The 15,325-nt window shown below is 41.5% G+C and overlaps 2 protein-coding genes across 2 annotated transcripts in view; one reads left to right on the top strand and one right to left on the bottom strand.

The window, feature by feature from the left end:
- Nucleotides 1-3,913, top strand: part of LOC123978374 (protein CEBPZOS-like) — a 29,045-nt gene extending 25,132 nt beyond the window's left edge. The window contains exons 2-4 of the mRNA XM_046061623.1: nt 973-1,090; nt 1,212-1,256; nt 2,539-3,913. Coding sequence (XP_045917579.1) covers nt 973-1,090; nt 1,212-1,256; nt 2,539-2,621 — 246 coding nt within the window. The 3' untranslated portion in view covers nt 2,622-3,913. The remainder of the gene's footprint in view (nt 1-972; nt 1,091-1,211; nt 1,257-2,538) is intronic.
- cebpz (CCAAT enhancer binding protein zeta) lies at nt 1,988-15,188 on the bottom strand. The gene is made up of 17 exons (XM_046061561.1): nt 14,631-15,188; nt 12,737-14,238; nt 11,146-11,377; nt 10,711-10,867; nt 10,181-10,269; nt 9,602-9,655; nt 9,336-9,438; nt 9,155-9,214; nt 8,936-9,002; nt 7,695-7,801; nt 7,455-7,515; nt 6,352-6,560; nt 5,660-5,695; nt 5,289-5,384; nt 5,107-5,177; nt 4,317-4,398; nt 1,988-2,828 (listed from the first exon to the last, which is right to left on the bottom strand). Exons 1-17 carry the CDS (start codon nt 14,826-14,828, stop codon nt 2,668-2,670), a joined length of 3,285 nt encoding a protein of 1,094 aa, XP_045917517.1. The 5' UTR covers nt 14,829-15,188; the 3' UTR covers nt 1,988-2,667.
- Nucleotides 15,189-15,325: the final 137 nt, after the last annotated feature.

The following is a 15,325-nucleotide window of genomic DNA, read 5'->3' as shown; positions in this document are numbered from 1 at the left end:
CCTGAAAAGAGCTGGGACCACCGTTTCCAAGGTTACTGTTGGTAATACACTAAGACGTCATGGTTTGAAATCACGCATGGCACGGAAGGTTCCCCTGCTTAAACCAGCACATCTCAAGGCCCGTCTTCAGTTTGCCAAAGACCATTTGGATGATCCAGAGGAGTCATGGGAGAAAGTCATGTGGTCAGATGAGACCAAAATAGAACTTTTTGGTCATAATTCCACTAACCGTGTTTGGAGGAAGAAGAATGATGAGTACCATCCCAAGAACACCATCCCTACTGTGAAGCATGGGGGTGGTAGCATCAGGCTTTGGGGGTGTTTTTCTGCACATGGGACAGGGCGACTGCACTGTATTAAGGAGAGGATGACCGGGGCCATGTATTGCGAGATTTTGTAGAACAACCTCCTTCCCTCAGTTAGAGCATTGAAGATGGGTCGAGGCTGGGTCTTCCAACATGACAATGACCCGAAGCACACAGCCAGGATAACCGAGGAGTGGCTCTGTAAGAAGCATATCAAGGTTCTGGCGTGGCCTAGCCAGTCTCCAGACCTAAACCCAATAGAGAATCTTTGGAGGGAGCTCAAACTCCGTGTTTCTCAGCAAACCTGGTGAAAAACTACAGGAAACGTTTGACCTCTGTAATTGCAAACAAAGGCTACTGTACCAAATATTAACATTGATACATGCATTGTGATTTCTGGATATATATATATATATATATTTTTTTTAGATTATGTCTCTCACAGTGGACATGCACCTACGATGACAATTTCAGACCCCTCCATGATTTCTAAGTGGGAGAACTTGCAAAATAGCAGGGTGTTCAAATACTTATTTTCCTCACTGTATCTTTCATGAACAAGTTCAGGTATTTGCACGTTCACTTTGACAACGCTGTCTTTGTATTATAGGTTACTCTGAGCAGTTTTCATTCTTGTAATTGAAGTTGCATTGCTCTCTCTCTTCAGATGCCTCCCAAACCTCTGGAACCTCTGGCCAAGAGACTCATGAAGGGAGTGATCGCGCTGGAGCTGCTGGGCGTCTTCGGGGTGTACGGTCTGTTTCACACGATGAACAACAGTCAAGGTATCAGAAAGATAAAATGCTTAAATAATCTGTCAGACACAAGCTGAAGAACACTTAGATCTGTGTGGACCGACTTTATATCTTCTAAAAGTTTATTTTATTTCATTTTTCCCACCTGCAGATTTCAGGAACACCATGAAGAGGAGGTTCCCGTCAGTGCTAGAAGGTGAGCAGACGAAGAAGTTTATCCTCGTTATCATTCAGTGTGGTTTGTGTCAGGATCGGACTAAATGTAGAGTTACAAGGAGGTGCTGATGTTTGACATTCAGTTAAAACATTTAATATCTCCAATGCTCCCAATTAAATGTTGACGAGCCTTAAAATCAGAAACGGTTCAGCTCACGTCAGACAATTACCCAGGTTTTATTCACTAAACGGACGCCATAGTCATTTAAATGCAACGGCTCCACTGTGAGTGAAATACAGACGTCACAATAACAGATTAATTTAGCCAGTTCATTTATGTAAAGTTTTATTAACCTCTATAGATATTAGATATATAGAATTTTAAATTTGTATTAAAAAAAATTTTAAGTTAAAGAAATTACCTCTTAAATGAGTTCTTAATTTAAAAAAGTTCCCAGAGATCAATGTGATGTCGTTTAATGTCACAGAAGACAAAGAAAACCACCGAACACTATAATTTGAGATGTTGGAACCAGAACATTTGTTCTAGTTACTTTTTTAAATTACCGTAACAATAAATAAATTACCAAAATTGACTTGATTAATGTTTTTAGCTCCAACATAAACACGTATTTACCTCTACAAGTTAGAAGTCCACAATATCTTTTGTCAGTGTTACACAAAGTATTAATCTGAACTTTTGTTTATTGTAACAATTAAATAGTGAAGAAAAAAAACTTATTTTGAACAAACTACCCAGAAATCTCAGGGTACAATGCACCATTTTGGGATTACGTGTATTTATTTTACATAATTGATCATTCTGATGGAAACTTGCATCCACATTGCAAATAGATGAAGTTACATTTCAACTCCTCACTGCTGTCCTGCCAGGTTCATGTTTTAGGTCCGGTATAATATTTTATCTTTTGTAATTAAGGCACAAGGAAGGGAACTAGATAAATTAGTCATAGCTGGAGAACAGACCAAAAACACTCAATTGATCAGAATAGAAATAAACGGGCATTTTCATCTGCGGGCTGTAAAATTAGTCTTATACACAAACATACAAATAGAAGCAGAAAAGTTTAATTTCTTGTTTTCATATAACAGGCGCCGTATGAACAGATAAAAGGTAAATCTGTTTAGTATTTAATTGGTACATGTATTCAAACACGACAGCCTAATGTCCCGAATACCAAAGTCTTTTAATTTTAAAAAAAAAAACAAACTAAACACGACTCCTCTTCAGATCACGACGTCATCTTTCATCAGCTGACTGGATCTGAAAACCAGTTCCTGCTTTTCTTGTTTCCTCCCAGTTTACTACCAGTCCAACGAGTGGGCGGGGGTCCACGGCATCCGAGAGAGAGACCACGAAGCCTGGTCGGCCAAACAGGACTGAGGGCGTCAAGTCGGGTTAAAAAACAACAACAAACACACAGCGGCTCCTACTTCTTCCTCTTCTTGTTGCCGAACGTCTTGCCTCCCGCCTTGGCTCGGCCGAACACCTTCTTCCTGTTGAATGTGGCCTTCTTCCTGCGCAGTGTCTTGGCGTCGCGGCCGTGGACCCAGTCGTCGCGCTGAGCCTCCCACTTCAACTGCTTCTGGCCTGCGGGGACGAACAGGAAGTGTTAGAAAAGACAAGCAGAGGACGTCAACATCAGTGCCTCCGACCTGTTCCTCTAGCCCCGCCTCTGGATTTATGGATCTGATGTGAGCCCACAGTGAGAAGTGATTCAAATGAGAAGGCTGGTGTTATTGAATGATTTTCTTACTGTCAACAAATCCCATGAAAAGACCAAAACCATGAACATGTTAGTCCGTCTCTCAAGACTTCCTGTCTGTGACTCTGTTTCAAGCCTCCTCAGTAATTTCATAAAACAGCTGCTCACTGTAGTTTTTAACAAATGTTACTCAAACAGCAGGAAATGGTGCCTTTACTGGGGACTATTTTCAGCGGCGGTTGAATCCACATGTGGTTCTCTAGTGTGTGTTTGGTGCAGCAGGACGGCGTATGTGGGACTGAGTCAGAATAAACTATAGTGTGTGTGTTCGTGGCGATGAGGGAACATGTGACCCCGTGCAGCAGTGAGGCTCACTGATGGGTTTAATAGTTTCTATATGTTGGTTCGTCTTTTCATGGAATTTGTTGATAACTGAAAGTATATTGAATATCACTAGACTCATCTTAGATTTATCTACAGAGAAGCACCAGTATTTGACCCTAACCTCTGTCTTATTCTCATATTTTACTCGCCATCTCTGTTGTTGATGTTCTGGGAAACATGGACTTTAACAAGATATAACGTTAAATAGAACAAAAATTTTAAATGTCAAACCATTTATTAAATTAATTGGTTCTTATAAATGCTAATTTAAAGTAGTCATGGTCAGATCGTCTTCAAGTCAGACTCAAAGCGTTTTAGAGGATTAGTCTTTAAACTGTGTTTTTGTGGGATATTTGTGCTGCTTGTTTCCCAAAGCTGCAGAGTAAAAATGTTATGATGACCAATAAATTAATTCTCTCTTCAAGTATAAATCCACAAAGACTTTCTAAACGAGGCTCCTGGGCTGTGAGAAGTAGTTTATTTATAAAAATGTGTCTGTTTGAAGCTGACTTTTGTCTCTGTGGAGAAGTTTTATTAAACCTGGCTGGTATCCAGCAAACGGAATAAAAAACCTTCCTGTTGATTCCCCCTGGCGTCATCTCGTCTTTCTCCTCTGACATGATGCTTAAAGATCCCACTGGAGACCTTATATGTACTTGTATATCAGACAAACTAAATCTAACGTATTTTTCTCAGAATATGAAAGTAAACATTTAATTGAAGCAGAAAACAAAGTGAAAATCACAAATGTTGTCTTTGAACTTTCTCTTATAATAATTTGTATATGAAATGTGCCCTATAAACAAGGATGAAGGCATCTCCAACTCATCCAGACTTTAAACTATAAAAGAAAAGGTAATTTTCAGAGGTTTCTATTTTTTGTTCTTCTCTTTTAGTGCTGCTTTGTTTTTCTATTTCTTCCTGCCTGATTTAGTTTGACTAACCCAATAATACTGTTGTGCGGTGTTGAGGTCACAGAGGCGTCTTACCTGCTTTGTCTTTGTTGGCCATAGCGTTCAGTCCGATATTGTCGAACTTGAATCCGGCGTTCTCATCCAACATGGAGCCAAACTGAAAAACAGCAACACAAAATGTCAAGTTTCCAGTTCAACAAACTGTTTTTATGTCGTACAGGCTTATTTGCTGCTGATGGGGGAAAACTTTGTATATCCAAAAAAGGAGACTTATGAAAGAAGGCAGAAATTTTGCTTTGATGGAGGATTTTATGAGTCTAAGTCAGTGGTTCTTACCCCGGGTGTAGGGACTGTAAATATTTTGCACAGTTTAATCCAGTAGGTGGCGCGGCGGTAATGCCAACCGCAATAAAACGCCGAATAAGAATTAAATAATGCAACGTTAAGCTTGATCCCATTAAGTGATGGAGGTGTATGTGTGTTGTTGGTGGGGGGTCAGACTGCCAGAAAGGTTAAGAACCCCTGGTCTAAGAGGTGTTTATTTTCAAGCAAATGCCAATAAATTGCTGTCTCCACCGTCTCAAATGTGACGATTTACTGCTTATCGTTTATATAAATTAATATATTATTTTAATATCTCTTTGTTTTTAGTTGTAGGACTTTGAATAAATCACTTCAGACTCCGGAAAGTTGTGAATGAAAATGAATTGGGAGGTTAATCGATAGTGACAGTTGTTAATGTGGGTTTTGTTTTTCCATACTGGCTGCATTATATTAAGGTGCCCAAATAACTGCCTGTATGAGAGTTTACGTGATATCATGCATTGGTAAAGAGTGGTGGGGGGGGCTCTTATCGTCATCTCACCTCTTCAGCAGAAGCAAATATGGCTCCATCGTTCTTTCCTTTCTTCTTCTTCTTCTTCCCTTGTGTGGAACCTTTGAGAAGCAACAGCGATCAATAAAACTGCTACTACTCACAAAATTAGCAGTGAACACTTCAGATTACTAAATTCTATAAATAAAATCAACTCCTACTAACTAACTAACCTAAAGATCCAGAGAAGTCGAGCTCCTCGGAGGATTTCCTTTTCGCCTTCTTGGTTCGAGGACTGATGTCTGGAACTTCCACCTCATCGTCTGAATCTGTAGAGACAAAAGTTTCATTTTGAAGCAGACGCTTCTCTATTTTATTCACATTTGTCTCAAAATATGCAAATTTCTAATTTATTTACTATATTTCTTTCTTTGTTCATATTTAAATTGTAATATTTTTGTATGGACATGGTGTTTCAATGTTTAATTCTAATATTGTTGTGGGGACATTTTTACTGTTTGTGTCCTGTGCGTGTGCGCATCGGTGTAACGGGATGAAACCGCAATTAATATATACAATATTAATAAAGTTAACTTGTACTCACCACCGAATGCAGCATCGTCATCCTCCAGCTCTGGAACTGAGAAAAGACACACAGAAAAGCAAAGAAATACAGATATTAAATTTAATATTCTCTAACTTTAAGGTCACAGGTTAAATCCCTGAAACAGCTAAAATCACCTTGAACAAGACTCTTTAATCACAGTCCGACTGATAAATCATTGTGCTGATATTAACGGCTGATATGAACACATTGCAGATAAATCGGTTTCTGTATTTATAACAGCTAATGACAATTAAAAAGAGAAGTGGAGAGAAGGATGTTTCTATGAGGGATCTATTCTGAGTGGTGTTGTTGCATAGTTTGTCCACCAGAGGGCGCTCTGCAGCTCCCCTGTTGGCAACACATGTACAAAACGCAGCAATCAGCTGTATTTTTGTTCAAAATACTATTTATAACAATAAAACAAGTTTATTTTTAAACTATGCCATGTTATATTGGTGAGGTATCATAACTATACATAAGAAATATTAGGGACAATCTTTGTTTATGTTAAAAAAAGAATATCAGCTGAGATCATATTTTAAAATCTGCATCGGTCTTAAAAACCTGATATTGGCCAGGTTCTGCACTGAGTACAACATGCTCACTGAAAATGGACTAAAGCGTGTACAAAAATGTGAAAACATGATAATACATAACAGTAACACATGAACCTTAAACAAACTCCCTACTTTCATCATCATCATCATCTTCATCTCCGCCTCCGTCGGGATCCATGAACATCCCTCCTTCCTCCTCCAGCTCATCTCCGAAGTCCTCCTCGTCCATGCTGCCCAGAGACACCTCCTCGTCGTCCAGGTCGCCCAAGTCCGATTCGTCCATGTCCGAGTCGGAGTCGTCCAGGTCTTTGTCTTTCTTACCTTTTTTACTCTTCACATTACTGACAAACAGACGAGAGGGAGAAGATTGAGAATCAACCAAAAACGTCCACCGACTGGTTGGCTGGATTAAAAAACTACGACTTCAACGTCTCTATTCTTAGATCGTTCCTGCTGGTAGCGTAACAAGACTAATGCTGCCTCTCTCTTTTCATGTTCTTCGTGTGCTTACACTTACTATGTTTTGTACAGAGGTGCGTTCAGACTGACAAGTCCGGTAAAATGCAGTGCTCTACCTGTCAAATGCTGTTTCCAGTAAGTGCTCAACAGCCAAGTAAGTACACTGTGTACAGAGAGTGTACTTACATGGAAGTGTACTAACAGAAGTATCCAAATTGAGACCTGGCTTAAGAGTCTTCAGCCACGCTATCAGCTTCGTGAGGCTGTACATGGGCACCGTGGTGCTTTGAGCTAAATGCTAAAGTCTACATGCTAACATGATGAAGTTCAGCAGGTATAACGTTCACCAGTCTTACTAATATGAGCTAATTAGCACTAAACACAAACTGCAGCTGAGGCTGATGGGAATGTGTGGCCATTGAACAAAGTGGCACTAGAGAACGTGGACCACCGAAGTATGTAGGATTCATCCTCTGTGGACCGTGAATAACCAAATAAAACCATATTTAATGTCAATCCATCCAACACTTGTTTAGATATTTCACTAAAAAAAAACACAGATGTGAACCTCGTGGTGGCGCTAGAGCTTCTGAGAATAAAATACTTTATCTGCGTTATTAGTCCGGTTCAATGTTATATTAGTGCAGTCAGCCGTATTCTGCTCTGCACCAGGGGGGTTGTGCCTTTTCTGTTGTTTGTTGTGCTCATATGGAACAAAATACTAACTTGACCTGGCAGGTGGTTTAAAAACTAAAGCTGAGAACTGGTGTGCTCACCCTGCAAAGTCCAGATCGTCAGCTGCCAGGTCAGTGAAGTAAGAGTCTCCCTCGCAGGAATCTGTTCAAACACAAAGTCAGATCATGTTATAACAGATATATTTACTGGTTTATATAACAGGTTCATATATAAATTGAAGTTTTAATTGTATTATTTTCAATTAAAGTTAAATCCTTTAATTTCAAAGTAGGGAACTTCTTCAGCTCGACCTGCTCTAACAGCACAGTGTCTCCACTCACCGAGTATTTTCTCAAACTCGTCATCGTCCACGTCCTCCACGCTCTCGTTATCTCCGTCTGCTCGCGGCCGCCGAAGCTGCTTCTCCTGCTGCCGTTTCCTGAAGAAGCTGTCGAGGGAATAAAAAAACATCACAAACTGCATCGATCTGTTGACTCGAGACACGTTTCACCAGAAATCTGAGTGGATCTGCGGCAGAACGACGGCAATCAGATGTGATAGTTTGATGAAGCAGTGAGTTGTACTGATTATTGGTGGTTAATCATTTTCCGAGTATTCAGAGAACTCAGCAAAAAGTAAAAAAGGCTTTTTAACATTACCTGGAATCAAGACACAGTTTCACAAAAGAAGCAGCCTAACGGTGTCTTTCTAGCATAAATGAATATGTTTGCAGCTCATTTGGTAATGGAAACTTTTTGGTTGTATTGAATATGAATTACTTTCACTCCTTTTAAACGTCAACGTAGCCGATGTTATAAAGGTGCAGAAAAAGTGGTTTATCAATAACAGCAACAATGTGCAGTGGAAACCGAATGAATCATGAAGCACTTGAACGTCCACTGAAGCTCCTGCTGTGGAGCCATGAGGAGGCTCACAATAATACAGAAAAACGAACATAAATGGTATATTTGCGTCACGTTTAAATTTTGTGTTTGACAATTTAAGCCCATTTTTGTCATCAGAAAGTATGCACCATGTGGTAGATAATAAAAATTCAACAATTCAATAAGAAAAGATTACAAATTGAATCAATATCAATTAATTTGATGCATCATGTATTCAAATGAATGTGCAAATATTTAAAGGGACAATTCATCAAACTTGTTGACAGCTCGGACGCGGGCGACACTCCTCCTTGTTAGCAAATATTTTTTTGTGGGAAACACTGACACTGAAGGGAAACAAATGATGTTTACAAATGATTCCAATATATATTTTTCTTAGAGACACTTTAGCCATAAAGGGGAAGATGAGCAAGGAGGAAGAGGATGAAGATCTGTGGTGAAGGGGTTGGAACCAGAACCGAGGTTCAATAAGAACCGGATTCAATACGTAGAATCAGAATCGATTACGAATTGAAACGATGCCCAACCCTAGAATTTGGCTGCATTAAAACACAGTACAGGTGATCACGGAGAGCTGGAGGAGACTCATTCTCTCACAACCTAAACACTTGTTGCGTGTGAAGAAATAAAAGCTATGTTTTGTCAGTAATTTCTGAGTGGAATCGTTTTGAACTCACCGATGGAAGAAGACCTCATCCACAGGGATCTGACTCTCTTCTTTACATAGAAACTCCTCACAGTTCACTGACAGAGAGACAGAAAGAAGAAGTTTACTTCCTTGAATAAAAACAGAACAAAGTAGAGACGCTGCTGCTGGAGACTTTTAACGCAATGATAAAATAAGTAACCAGACGGCAAACAATCAATTTATTAAACACAAATCCTCAAAAACTCACCTTTCAAAGAGTTGATGGGTAACCTCTGTTTGTGGTTCATCGCTGCTCTGTCTGTGTTTTCTAAGAAAAATAATATGAAAGCAGAAATTTATTAAAATTAATGTCTATATGTGTTTTCCGCCACACACACAGCATAAATAAACTAATAATCAGCAGTGAAACAAAGTCTGTGTTTTTTTACGTTTTCCCTTCAGCTGTTTGGGGTTTCTGAAGACGAATCGATCCAAGAACCTGATGAGGGTGAAGTCCTGCAGAGGGTCACCCGAGTACTGGATGGACTCTCCCTGTGGACAGAAAACACTCCCGATTAAGATCCAACAGGTTTACAGAGGAACCGAGATCCCGTCAGCGTGTCACAAACACCAGCTCCGCAGACAGATACAGCAGCTCTCTGTATCTGTGTGACGAAACGATTCGACTTCAGATGTAAAAGACGTAAAGTTTTACCTGCAGGAGCGTTTTTGCAAACAGCGACACTGAAGGGTGGAAGTGCACGGCGAGCTGCAGAGACACAAACACGGGAAACATTACAGAGACGCAGAGACTGTTTAGAAAACTTTCATTAAGTTTAATCCAGATTCCCAAACTAACTATTTCTGAGTCATACCATCACATTGGATTCAACTACAGGATGTTCAGTGTCTTGTATTTTTAACAGTTTGTCTGAATGCTTTATTCAAGTTGATATTATATTTTCATATACTGTAATATTTAGTCTTCCCTCATTGTCATAAACAGGGTGGACAAAATATTAGAAAATCTTCTCAGTAGAGCAGCAAACTGCAGACGCCTGAACATTATAACCTTCATGTTGCAGGACGGTTGTATTAGACTTTATTAGTTTTAGCTAGCAGAGTGTATAAATATTTATTTCATGCACACAGTCCGATCACTACTTTACAACCAGCCCAGGTTAATGTTTCACCTCTATTCTACATTCAGACACAGCAGCCTGCTTCCATTTGAATAAAAGCTCCATTGACGAGTTGACGCCTTTGTGTTTGTTGTTGTTTGTTTGTTTCTCACCCTCTTTAGCTCCCATAAAGTCGTGTGGTCGGCGCCGCAGTACAGCGGGTTTCTGTGCAGAGGATCGTAGCTCTGCATGCTCTTCCCTCCTGGAAATAAAGACAAAGAATCCATATTTAAGAACAACAACACGGAGCGCGACTGCGTTGTGTGTCTGCTATTTAAAAGGTGGAAATCTTAATGGAAACTACACCCAAACTGTGACTGTCAGAATAATTAAAGTGCAACTCGTACCAATAAATGTGAACATATTTCCATAAAGAATCTTCTGCAGAATCTGCATTTTTCCTCAAAATGTTTGATGGAAATGTGAAAGTACAAACTTGATATTTATCTTAATGTTTTCCAGATTAGCAGCAGAGACCCGAATTTAAAAAATATGGAAATATTTATGCAAACATTTTAAAATCCTTCCTCCATCTGTTTTTCCATTCACATCTGTTAAATTACAAAAACCACGACTAAACAAACAGTAACACACAAAAGCCAAATACTGATTGTAAATCTCAGAGCGGCTCTCGCACACACACCTTCCAGGTTCTGGTGGTGTACCCATGATGCCGCTGGCTTTGCCTCCTCTGTCCCCGTACTCGCTCCTTCCTCCAGTTTGTCGGCGTCCACAAAGTGTTCCTCTTCGTCGTCATCATCCTCTTCCGCGAGGTCTTTGAACTCCTCCTCCTCTCCGTCCTGAGCGAACACAGCACGAGTATTGTTATTTTTCTTCTAGCAGATTCGACGGACAGAAAAATAAATGGCAACTATTTTGACCCTAACAGTGGAATCGGCTTTTATTGATCAAGTCTGTCCGGGTCTAATTGATCCCTACAAGCAGTTTCGAGCAAAAATGACAAAATCTCCTGGTTCCAGCTCCTCAAATATGAGAATCTGTTGTTTACGTTTTTTTGAAGAACTAAACTAAGAACGTTCTGGTGAGACGCTGATGCAGACGTGTGCGACCTTCTTACCTCTTCCTCCTGCAGCAGCATCTTGAGGCCCGGTTTGTCCTTCATGACCTCCGACACCAGGAAGAGCGCTCCGCAGGCGAAGCTGGCGTTCTGCTCGGCGCTGACCTGCAGCAGCCGCTTCACGAAGGCTTTGACCCGCCGCAGCACGATGTCGGCCTTCAGAGACTTGTACAGCAGGTTGAGGAACATGCTCTGCCTGGAGGACGACGAGAGACCAGGATCCAGCAACTTCCTGCAGAGAAGGAGAAGAAAAGATTTAGATTTTCAACCGTCATCTCACTGTAGCTTCGAGTCAAACTCACTAACTTTATGAAAAGTAATCTTACTTCTATGTGACAATATTACTGAGGTTTTCCTTTGTGTGCTGCTCTTTCTTATGTTCTCTTACATTTAATAATCTTTTAATAACATTTCTGCAAAAAACCGAAGACCTGACGTTACATCAAAAACAAATTTAGATTAAATGACGTTAAACATCCTAATTACTTCATAATGACCAGCTTTTATGACCAGAACATGTTGTCTCTTGCGGGATTATTAAATTAATTTTTTCATCTGTTTTCCTTCACTTCAGTCCCTCTAGAATTGTTTTTTAATGGTTGTTGTGGAAAATGTTTATAAATTTGCAGCGGCTCTAATAAATGCAATAAACTGTGTGACAATCTGCGGCCTTTGCAACGTTGTTCTTAATTTGCAATACATTGTAGTAAGATTCAAATACTGCAATGAAGCATTACAACAATTACAGAGTTTATTTTTCCACTGTAAAATGTCTCACTCTGCTTATATCCTGGAAAAACAAGTGATTCTTTAAAAAAAAAAGTTGGTTTATGACAGAAAATGATTCCAAATCTGATTTTTTGTCTGATTTTAGGCCTCAAAATCCCAATATTTATCATGTTCTTACAATCATAATCATATGAACAGTGAGAGAAGAACAAAAATTTGTTCAGGAATCGATCACAGCAAAGCCCTGTTAGTGAGTGCTCCTGTCACTGGCTGCTCACCTGTACAGTCAGGGAGCTAGTAGATGGATTTCTGTAACCGTTTCCCCCTAAAGTGAGTCTGTATGGTACAGAATAGCGATGCCAACAACTTCCATAAACCAAATGATCAGTGTTGCGTTTGAAATTAGAGATGGTTTAGTTTTGGCAACTTTGAGAAACTGCTCACATTCCCAGGAGAAAGCAGCACTGCCTGAGAAGACAACTCGTAGGGACAGAAAGTCCTCCTGACTGTAATTAAGAGGACATCCGTTTGCTGCTATCGAGTAAACATTTTTATTTGACTGTGGCTCAAAAGAAGTGGTTCTGAATTGGATTATTTATGTGGAGGGAAAACTGCAGAGATTTGTGAAATTAGGGAGCATTTTCCAATTTACATTTTCAAGGAAAAAGATGCATGTTGCTGATATTGGATCATTGGATCTTGATTAATTGTTGCGATTGTAAGATTGCTGTCTGATGCAGTAATAAGCAAGACCCATTTCTCTGAGTTTTCATGGCTGGAAGACTTGAGGAGGCCCTAACCACAAAAGCAGAGGAGGATGAGATGAAGAAATGAAACAACCCGACAGGTGAGGATGTTCTACCTGTACAGAGCCACGTAGTAGCGGTCAGAGATGGTCTGCTGGGAGTCCATCACCTGGAACAGCAGCATGAGCGCCTGCACGGCCGTGTTGAACTTGACCACGTGAACCACTTTGAACAGCGTGTCCAGCTGCTCCTTCACCTTCTCGTCTCCGGTGCCGGCGTAGGGATACGCCCTGTTCACGCCCGACAGCAGCGCGCTCAGCATCTTCGACTCGATGTCCTTCTTCTTGACGCAGCTGCGGAAGAACGAGAAGTAGACGGTGATGAGCTTGGCGGCGAGCTCGGCCTCGTCGTGGCTCAGCATCACCTGGTTGAGGAAGCAGACGGCGTAGTACTGCGCCTTCGGGCTGATGTTGGGCCGGAACATGAGGCGCTCCACCTCGCAGCACACCACCACCTTCATGTTGGGGTGTTTGTGCAGCAGCGTCTCCAGCAGGTACGACGCTTTAGCCGCTGTCTTGTACTCGGGGTCTCCCAGCTTGTTGATGACCTGGATGAGCAGCGCCCTCTCCTGCTCCGGACGGTTGCACAGCATCTCGTGGGCGGTGGCCAGCGCCTTCGCCTTGGTGGCCGCCACCGTGTCATGAGCTACAGTGTCCAGAGCCGCTACGAACTCAGCCACGTGGTGCTTCAGCTGGTGCTCAAAGTACCAGAGGACGAGGCGGCGGTCGCGGGCGTCGCGGTTGCCGCTGGCCTTCTCCTCCAGCTGGTCGAACGGGTGCTGGGCGAAGGAGCGAAGCTTCCTGTGCTCCGGCAGCAGGTCGGACAGCAGCAGCTCTCGCAGAGTGTCCAGAGCCATCAGACCCATCCGCCGGCTGCCCTTCTTCTTCACCATGGACACCAGGTTCTCCACGTGTTCCAGCGTGTGCACCGGAGCGTCCTGGATCAGAACCGTCATTGCCGCCATCCTGTCCGCCAGCACGCCGGAGGAGACGACCGTCTTCATCCAGTTGGAGTTGGCTCCTTTCTGCAGGTTCTTCTTGTTCTTGTAGAGCTCCACCTCGGCCTCAAACAGCCGCTGGGCGAGCGTCTTGTACTGGGACACCAGCGAGGGATCCTGCGGGGTCGACGAGCCCTCGGCGGTGTATTCCAGGTCGAACCACTTCCCTCCAGGTTTGATGAGCAGGACCTGTCTCTGCTGAAACTCAAACACATTCACGTTCTGTTTCGCCTTTTTCCCGGCGGTTGCCTGAACGTCTTTTGTCTTCTTCGGTTTGTCCTCCACTCCCTGGGTGTTGTTAACTTTCTGCTGAGCGCTGGACGCTTGTTCCTCTGCTGAGGCTTTCTTGGCTTTGGCCTTTTTACTTTCCTTCTCGACGGCGTCTGCAGCGTCGCCCTCAGGCTCGTCTGGGATGACCTGCAGTCCGGCGAACGCCCTGATGCCCAGCTTGGTGATGAACTTCTCCAGCTCGCCCTCCTCCAGGTCGTCTATGGCTCCTTTCTTTCCTCCATCGACGAGGTCGTTAGAGTCGTCCAAGCCGGCCAGCAGAATGTAGTCGGCCTGAAGACGGATAAGAGAAGAAGAACTGTTGTCATAAATTACATTACAGGTATTTTACCGTCATTATCGTTTTTCTTCATAACACAGTTTTGACTAGTGAAGAGCTGCAGTGAGGATTAGTTTCATTTCATGTATCTGCGACTACTTTGATGATCAATTAAATTCGTTATTCTACATTATTTCACCATATTATGATCTTTAATAGACTACAACATGAATAGATAATGGTAATAAACAGATTAATCGATGGATATATGAGTCGTAACGTTATTCTGACATTATAATGGATGAAAACATTCACACAGGGTACGGAAACATCGGTTTAATCCAGAAAACCACGCTGAAGTTCTGCCTGTAGTAAATAATAATTTAACGTGCTATTATAAACTCACCTGTGTTCCTCCGAGCCGTAAAACCTCATCCAGGCTGAACTCTTCTTCTTTCTTCGTGGTGCCTTCACCTTCCTCAGCTGCGGAATCTTCATCCTCCTCCCCGCCGCTGTTTTCCGCCTCCATGTCCTTTTCTTCAGGCTGAAATGTCACTTTATTTGTGGCTTTAGACTTTTTACGGTGCTTGTTTTTCGCCGCCATGCTTGCTACAGCATGAGGAGACGTGACCCGGATGTGGAAGGCGACGTCACGTCAACGTTTCCGTGCTTGAAAAAACCGAAACGTAATTTTCCGCATGTTACATTTTTAATTAATAAACAAATAAAATGTGAATAAGAAACTTACATGAAACGTTACTTATGTTTTGTTTAAAAAACACTCGTTCCTGTGTCAAGCTAGAAAGGGGTCTGGATCACACGAGGATTAAGGAAATACATGAAAATTGTCTTTCAAAATAAAACAGTAAATGCTAAAATGCTACAGAGCATCTCTCGTAGTTGAAAGTTTGGGGAAATTGTGTTTATTTATATTAAGTATTTCAGGAGTATTTAATATATTAATATTATTTAACCACATGCAATCTGAAAGAAATATAAAGGAAATTCTATGAACATAAAATTGTTTATATAGTGTCAGATTACTGTAATTTACTATTTTGGCTCATTTACTCATTAACCCACAGATTAAGGAATTAAGTA

The sequence above is a fragment of the Micropterus dolomieu genome, linkage group LG10, assembly GCF_021292245.1.
Source record: "Micropterus dolomieu isolate WLL.071019.BEF.003 ecotype Adirondacks linkage group LG10, ASM2129224v1, whole genome shotgun sequence".
NCBI classification, from domain to species: domain Eukaryota; kingdom Metazoa; phylum Chordata; class Actinopteri; order Centrarchiformes; family Centrarchidae; genus Micropterus; species Micropterus dolomieu.
This window is presented reverse-complemented; position numbering and strand designations above follow the sequence as displayed.

Excerpts from the sequence above, each read along its gene's own strand:
- cebpz (XM_046061561.1), bottom strand. The coding sequence starts at position 14,828 with ATGGCGGCGAAAAACAAGCACCGTAAAAAGTCTAAAGCCACAAATAAA. Across the intron at positions 14,239-14,630 it reads TACGGCTCGGAGGAACACAG|GCCGACTACATTCTGCTGGC; the intron begins GTGAGTTTATAA and ends ATCCGTCTTCAG. Across the intron at positions 5,385-5,659 it reads TGACGATGCTGCATTCGGTG|ATTCAGACGATGAGGTGGAA; the intron begins GTGAGTACAAGT and ends TTGTCTCTACAG.